This window comes from Bidens hawaiensis, unplaced genomic scaffold (assembly GCF_021521415.1).
Source record: "Bidens hawaiensis isolate Kalapana, Puna unplaced genomic scaffold, B.hawaiensis_p1.1 tig00001685_1, whole genome shotgun sequence".
NCBI lineage: Eukaryota > Viridiplantae > Streptophyta > Magnoliopsida > Asterales > Asteraceae > Bidens > Bidens hawaiensis.
Window position 1 is genome coordinate 588090 of NW_027491095.1, and position 8394 is coordinate 596483.

Sequence of the window (8394 nt, forward strand, 5' to 3'; positions counted from 1 at the left end):
ACCGCCGGCTCAGTGAAGGATTCCGTGAAGATGGCACTGACAGCCGGCGGGGATGATGTTACAGTTGGAACAGTTGCCTCAACGGGATGAGCAACTGAACCAATACTGCAAACAGGCGTAGCCGCCTGGGTCATCGCCTCGGGTAGGTTGACCAAACCTACCGTCATGGGTCCAGAAACGCTCCTCCCCGCTCCACTCTGGAATGCGGTAGCATCCACGCCTGCACGAAGACAAGATATATAAGTATAATGGCGGAAAGATATGCAGTTAAAGCAAATGAAATTTATACTTACGAGTTCTCTTGAGCTTGAAGGATCGGATAGGCAGGGACGAACCCGATGGAGCCGGCCTCTTCACGCCGGTCACTGTCGTCGTACTAGGCTGCCCGGAGGTGACAGCTATCTCAACCTCCGGAACAGTGGTCTCACCACCACCAGGGTTCCCCGCCGCCTCCTCGCTTTCGGTCTCCGAGTCAGACCGGTTCCCCTGATCGGCAGTGGAGGCAACCTTCGCCTTGCCCTTCCCGCCAGCAGCCTTCTTCCTCGCGAAGAAAGGACCATCTGCGGATTCCTCATCAGAAGATGACAAAATTAGAGGAATTCCAGCAGAGGTTTGAGCATTGAGAGAGCGAGGGTTAAATAATCCCTTACCTGGCCGCGTGGCGCTCAGAATTTCGTGGCCTGGCGGGTAGGCCTCCACAAACCGATCCGCCGTTTGCTCAAGGATGGGCAACTCGTTCTCGTCAAGAGCACGAGTACCCAACCGAGCGGGACCACCGCTCTCCCGCGGCTGCAGAAGAGACTGCAAGTTGTTTCCCTCTGAAAATAAAAATAAATAAATGGTTAGAACAAAAACCTTAAATTAGCGGATAATATGAAGCATACCGTAAGGGATAGAGTTCAAACCGTATTCGAGGACGATGGGAATCTGTGGCGCCTCTGCCCCAGCATCTTTCCACACCCGGCTCATGCCGAGCATCACCATCCCAGACTCCGCAAAGCGGTAAACCGGAATCTGGATCCGGGAGATCTTGGAAAACCATTCCGCCTCCTGGTAGTTGGAGGCGTGAAGGCTGGGGAGTGCTCTCCCGTTCTTGAATGTCATCGCAATAGGGACGACACGGGCAGAGATGTAGAAGAACTCCCGCTTCCAAGACCGAAGACTGCGCTCGGTAGCACAGATCTTCAAACCCTTGATCCGGGTGACCAAGGTGTACCAGCCTTGGATGCACCTCCAGGAGTAGAAGGTCATCAGGCGGTCGACATGGGGCTCCACACCAAGAATGAGGCACGCCCATTCAAAATGGCGGATCTTGGCGATCGCCATTGGGCGTACCTCCACCAGGTGCACACCGTGTCTCTCCAAAACACGGTATACAAACTTCGTCAATGGGAACCTGAGATTCCCATAGACGAAGAATGCAGCATATACCCCTATCTTGCCTTTGGGGGCATCGTACACCATCTGATGAGACGCAGGAAACTCAGGCTCGAAAGGCTCGAGCATGAACTTCCTGACGATGTACTGATAGAGGTCGACGGGAAGAGCACACTGGCACTCGCCAGCAGTACTCTTATCGTCCTTGTCAGAAGTGGACGATGGGTTCTCGATATACACGTCGGACTCTTCGGCGGTGACTTCTGGATCATGAGTAGAAGACATGTTTTAGTTGTAAAGAACGATTTCAGGAGAATGCTCGACGGAAAATTAGAGTATTCGCCGGAAATCGTCTAGAAGAAGAAGAGAGAAGTGAAAGTGTGGATTAAGATGAACCCTCTCCCCCTTTATATACCTCATCGCAATGAATGCGATGAATTTAATGCGGAAGAGAGAGGAAATCGCAAGTGCAATGAAACTATGACACGTGGAAAAAGCAAGCTGGCAACAGCTGTTGACAGGACGCGCGCCGTAAACTTCGCACCCACGCGCCCGAAAACTCGCGCCCACACGCCTGAAAAAGCGTCTGGAACGACCATATACTGTCACGTCGCCATAACTTCCTGCACGTTCTGAAACTGTCAGAAGAAACAGTCGGACGACACTAACGTCCCTTCAACAGTTTGGACTGTTCTTATCCATTCACCAACTCTTCGAATTTCAAAATAAAAAAAAAAATACAAAAAGATTCAAATATTCAAAAATAAGAGGGAATATACCCCCTTACCTTGGTGCCCAAGAAACCGTAAGACAAGTGCGGGTACAGTGTCAAGGCGAAACCCTTCACATACCTAGCACCTGCAGGGAATGGAAGCCAAGAATACCTTGGAAGTAAAGAAACTATAAGACGAGTGCGGGTACAGTGTCAAGGCGAAACCCTTCACATACTTAACACTTGCAGGGAATTGAAACCAAGAAGGATCTTCTGGACCGTGCTTGCGGAAAGAGAAATAACACCTCCGCATAGCGGGAAAGTTGAGAACTAGCTTGTTTGAAACTTCAAGGCGGAGTTGGTGGTTTAACATAACTGATCACTATGTCCGAAACTACCAAAACCTCGTGAAGAATCTATACAAGTGAAACTTAACGTTCCCGATGTGCGAAGGGGTTAAACACCTACCCGCATCACAACCAAAGATCAGGCAGAAAAGTCGGGAATTTCTGCGAGTGACATTAGGAAAACCGCGGGAAGAATCCCCATGGAAAACCTCAAAACTAAAAAGCCTTTCCAAAACCCCTTGCTTAAGTCCAAAAGTTCACCTCACTTATTAACAATTCATGAGAAGAACATTGGACTGGGGGGACTTGAAGAGGTAGGTCCCAGCAGAGCCCAGTTGGACCCGCAAGACTCACCTTGAAGAGGGACGTCTGCGCAAGGACCAACTGGTTCCGCAGGACCAACCATGCTCAGAGATGAAGACCTTACGCGCAGTACGCCAGCTGTTCCCGCAGGAAAAGCCTCCCAATGGTGAAGTACCCCGCCTGTTCCCGCAGTTGCGGATACAAGCCATCAGGGAAGGCTACCCGCACTAATAGCAACGCTACACGCACAAGGCACTAACTCTCAATAATTCAGTGTCACCTGAAGAAGGAATGAGCAAGGCGGGAATACTCCCGCCCAAATGAGCCAGTCTGTACGCTTCTGGAAGATCTTTTGTACTATACCTGCCAAGGTATGGACAAAATAGACAAGATCTGACCAAAGCAGCCCATGAACCAATCACAGGGTGACAGCTCACCGACAACAGTACGGGGAGCACGCTCTAGTACAAAATGTCACTATCAGCCGCTGCCTACTCACTAACCCTTGTCGGGGCACGTACATAGCTTGCAGTTGGTGGAAAAGGAATAGTACACAGCCGGCCATGTCACTATCAGCCGCTGCCTACCCACCAACTACCAGCATGGCACGTGCGTAGCCCACAGTTGGTAGAAAAGGAATATTATACAGCTGGCTGTACCTGCTTGGAAACCTACATTCGGCTATAAATACTCCAACACCTTGGAACGGTATCAGGATCTTGTATCTTATCTTCACTAGCTATTTCTCTTAATATACACTTATATTCAGAACAATCTAGTCTGATTCTCACGCCGGAGGGTGGTCACAAGGAGGAACCCCCCTTCTCAGTGACAAGCTCACGGTGTCTGTTTTGCAGGTCATCTGAAGAATAACCATCTTTGCCGGAACTAACCATCGTGGGAAACATCTATTTAACCCCCAGATTATCCTTAATGTGCCCGGGTCACCTAGTGGATTGAACGTGTAATCGAAGCCAATTCAATCATCATGTTATCTTATATCTATCACAAAACCCTATACATTCACCTCCAATGGAAACCACAGGTGTTAGCGTTGATCCTCCGACTTCTGATAATAACAATAATAATCCGTCGAATTCATCAATTCCTTCATCGCCGGTGAGAACGACGTCGTCTCCGCGGTTTCCGATAATCCGGTTTCTACAGGCACCGGTAACTACATTAATCGAATACTCAGGCGTTCTTCGGCCTCTGTCGAACAACGATTATCCCGAAACCGAGAGTTTGATTCCTAATAATAATCGTAGCTCTAGTGGTTCCGGTACGGCTAGTAATCGTAGTAGTAATGGTAATGGTAATGGTAATGGTAATGGTAATGGTAATGGTGAGAATAGTAATGGTAATAGTGAGGTTTCGATTCGGATAGTGAGCGGTGGTGATCAAGTAGAGGAACCGAATCCGGTGGACCGTGAAGAAATCGGAGGAGAGAGGGAGGGGGAAGTGGCTGGTTCTGGTGTGAATAATAATAATAATAATGATAATGATAACAGTAATAATAATAATTCTAATAATGTGGATTCGGGGTATCAGCAACGGTATGATTTGCAGCAGGTTTCTAGGTGGATTGAACAAATTCTTCCGTTTTCGTTGCTGTTGTTGGTTGTCTTCGTTCGTCAACACTTGCAAGGTACTTTCTGCTTGAATCTGTTTTGTTTAACGGATGTTACATGAATATGAATCAGTTTTTTATGTCATTTAGAATGAAATTTCATGTTGATGATTACTGCCTATTGTGTAAACAAGCTGAGCCGAGCTAGAGTGCGTCTAGGCTTGTGAGTGGTTGTTCAAGCTCGGGCTCAGCTCAGCTCGTTTGTTATTTATTAATTATTTTACCAATATTTATACCTATTTTTTGTATATATGTCAATTATAATTTTTGGCTATCACATAATATATTATTTGTTTGTATTATTCATATAATAATAACTGTTATAAAAATATATACATTTAATATATTATATTAACATTTTGCGAGTCGGATCGAGCTCGATAAGTGAAGCTCGGGCTCGTTTATTAAACAAGCTTAAGCTCAAGTTTGTACCCGGGTTCGTTTAAGCTCGGCTCTATTCAAGTTTCTAACGAGCCAATCTAGAGTAACTCACAAGTGGCTCCGCTCAGCTCGTTTACATCCCTACTGAATAATTTACTTAATTTTGTGCTTATTAGATATGTTGTGGTTCCTGACTTCTTTATCTTTAGAACAACATGAGCTCTTGCATTAACTGGTTTTTTGCATGGTTGCTTGAAGGTCTATTTGTTGCAATCTATATAACTGCTTTCATGTACAAGTCAAATGATATTCTTCGGAAGCAAACAGCTTTAAAGGTATAAATATGGTGTTTAATACACATATGAATATAAACTCTTGTTTAGCATTTTATAGCTTAACGATTAAAGAACTTTTGTAGGGGGAGAGAAAGTTATATGTTCTTGTTGGGTACTGCATAATTTTCATGCTTCATGTGATTGGAGTTTACTGGTGGTTCCGAAAAGATGATATTTGCAACCCCTTGTTCATGATTCCACCAAAAGAAATCCCACCATTTTGGAATGCCATATTCACCATCATTGTAAATGGTACATATATTCCTATATTTACCTCCTCTATAGTGATATTATTTCATTTTAAATGGTATTTCATGTTCTAATTTGTTGCTTGTAGATACGATGGCGCGACAAGCAGCAATGGCATTTAAGTTGGTATTGCTTATGTACTACAAAAATGGCAGGGGCCACAGTTTTCGTAGGCAGGTAATGTGATGCAGCATGATAATGTATACCATATGTCCGTATGTTATATTAAGTTTTAAAAATACCCGCCTTTTGCATTTCAGGGTCAAATGTTGACTCTGGTTGAGTACACACTTCTGTTATACCGTGCATTTTTACCTGCCCCTGTTTGGTACCGATTCTTTTTGAACAAAGAATATGGGAGCCTATTTTCATCTTTGACAACTGGGTTGTATTTGACCTTAAAGCTCACATCAGTTGTTGAAAAGGTATGACTTATGAGTTGCTTTTCTTCCTTTAGTGCTCAACTTTATTCATCTGAGAATTAATATATAGTTTTATAAAATTTTTTTCCCTTAATATTTCAGATTGTATCCTTCTATGCTGCATTAAAGGCTCTATCGCGAAAAGAGGTCAATTATGGATCTCATGCAACAGCCGAACAGGTACATTAGAATTTTAGCTTTTGTAAACGAACATGAACGGAGCGTGTCTGTGTTTGTTTGTTTCATTCTAACCGAACAAGTCAACAAACATATTGACACCAACAATAAACGAACGGGTTTTCTTATTAATGTTCATTCTTGAAGATTGAAGAGAATGAGTGTTCGTGTACATTTGTTAAGAGTATAAACAAACTGTTCACGGATGAGAACATAACTGAACATAGATGAAACACATAATTGAACGAACAACAATTAAAATTGAACATGTAGATAATTCTGTCGGGCCTAAAAATTTATCAAAACTAGACTAAATGTAATGAGTAAGCATAAAACTGGCCTAAAAGTTTTTACTTAAACAAACATAAACTAATGAACTTAAATGAATGTATGCAAATGAGCTTTCACGAACATAGATGAAACGAGGCGTGTTCATGTTCGTTCATCTAACTAAATGAACATAATTTTTTGTTCATGCTCGTTCGTGTATTATATAAATGAACATAAACAAACTTCCTACCGAACGTTTCACTAACAATTTACTGAATTTTCAGTTCGTTTACAAGCCTAGAAATTAGGAAAAAAAAGGCTCTTTGTGTAACTTATCACTTAAGAAAATGCATTTAACTCAACTTGGTAAGTGGAATGAAAAAACATGTGACATTTTGGTAAGTATAGAACTACTTAAACCGCATAAACACCTATACATATTGCTTTCACTGTGATGCATAAAACTGTTGTCTAATGTACAAGTGTTAATTGAATTTGTTATGTATACAACATGTTTGTATAAGGACACATTCTTTTCTTAACATGTTTTATGTCGAGAACGCATAAAGTACCTGTACATTGTGTATTAATGATTATTAAATGAGACAGTGAAGGCAATAATGCCCTGTACCTCTTGCTTTGAGAGTTATACGAAAGACGATTACATAACCGTCTATCCACTATCTCGTAAAATCATTAATGCACAACGTACAAGTGCTTTATGTGTTCTCATAGTTCTTAACATAAAACAGGTTCAGAAAAGAATGTGTCTTTATATATCTAATAATGCAAATTTTGCCAGCATGATGTCTTTGCTTTTTAAAGTTAAAAGCAAAGTATGATATACGTATTCATATAATATTTGACTATTTGTAGTCAAATAGATGTTGGTTTCATTTATGTTTGTAATTTAATCTCTTTACACTTGCAGGTGAGTGAGGCAGGAGACTTGTGTGCTATTTGCCAGGAAAAGATGCAGGCTCCGATTATATTGCGTTGTAAACATATTTTGTGTGAAGACTGTGTATCAGAATGGTCAGCAACTCCTATTTTTTTTTATTGATATCCTTTTTTATCTTAATTTTTATTTTCATATTAATACCATACAACAATTTACAGGTTTGAAAGAGAAAGAACTTGCCCATTATGCAGAGCGTTAGTGAGACCAGACGATATACGAACATTTGGGGATGGGTCAACGACATTGTTCTTCCAGTTGTTCTAAAAGTTTTCGTATAGAAGTTTAATGCAAAATTGGCATTCTTTTCCCTCAAATTGTACAGTTGAGTGTATACATTGATACATAGACAATATACAAACAGCAATATAACACATGTGAGAGGTTTCATAACTAACCTCTTTGGGTATTATGTGTTTTCTTTAATATCATTTATCGGACTTTACTGAAGCAAAACTAATGTAAGCTAAGATTAACCAGATAAAAAGTGTCAAAAGGACTGAATTTGTAATCAAAACTAATGTAAGCTTTATATGTACAATCATTTTCTTAGTGGTTTAAGTCTCAAGTGGAACCTATAAGAAAATGTTAATAGCATATAATAGTAGTTAAATAAATTGAAGTTAATTACATGTGGTAGATTACATAATTGTTCATTTTCAATAGTTATGCGTCGTGGGTATGCTCCATACCCGACAGGTGATTATCTGACCAATACTTGACGGATATTGGGCTTGATATGTTCCATTGTCATCCCTACACGCAACTATGTTGAATTTTTTTTCTTACGGGCGATCTTTTGTATTGAATGAAATAATACATGTACATTGGTACATAAGGTCATTAATGCACCTAGTAGGCTCGCAACTTGAGTCGGTATAAGAACACAAGATGATGTTGTTGACTAACATATAGAAATTATGACTTGCTAAATAGCTTGAAATGATTTACGCATAATAATGTTTTTATATAATCACATTCGCCATAATACTTTCATGTCCGACAAACATACATAATTTACTAATGTTTTACATATGAACTAAACATACATTTAAACTCATACAAATGATATATAGGACAGAGAGTTTTGAAGACGGAATTGGATTTTGAGGTTTCTGTATATGCATTGATGATAAGAGAACCAAGTAAACGTCGTATTCTTCTCTGTATGTTTTTAATATGATTTGAGAATCAATGGAAGTCGCATATAGACTTCACTCACGGTCAAGCATG

General features: G+C 41.1%; 1 protein-coding gene across 1 annotated transcript; it reads left to right on the forward strand.

Annotated features, from left to right (window-relative positions):
* The first annotated feature begins 3699 nt into the window (after positions 1–3699).
* On the forward strand, positions 3700–7653 carry LOC143590809 (uncharacterized). The gene is made up of 8 exons (XM_077071178.1): positions 3700–4387; positions 5009–5085; positions 5169–5337; positions 5423–5511; positions 5595–5759; positions 5859–5936; positions 7135–7238; positions 7323–7653. Exons 1-8 carry the CDS (start codon positions 3772–3774, stop codon positions 7426–7428), a joined length of 1404 nt encoding a protein of 467 aa, XP_076927293.1. The 5' UTR covers positions 3700–3771; the 3' UTR covers positions 7429–7653.
* Positions 7654–8394: the final 741 nt, after the last annotated feature.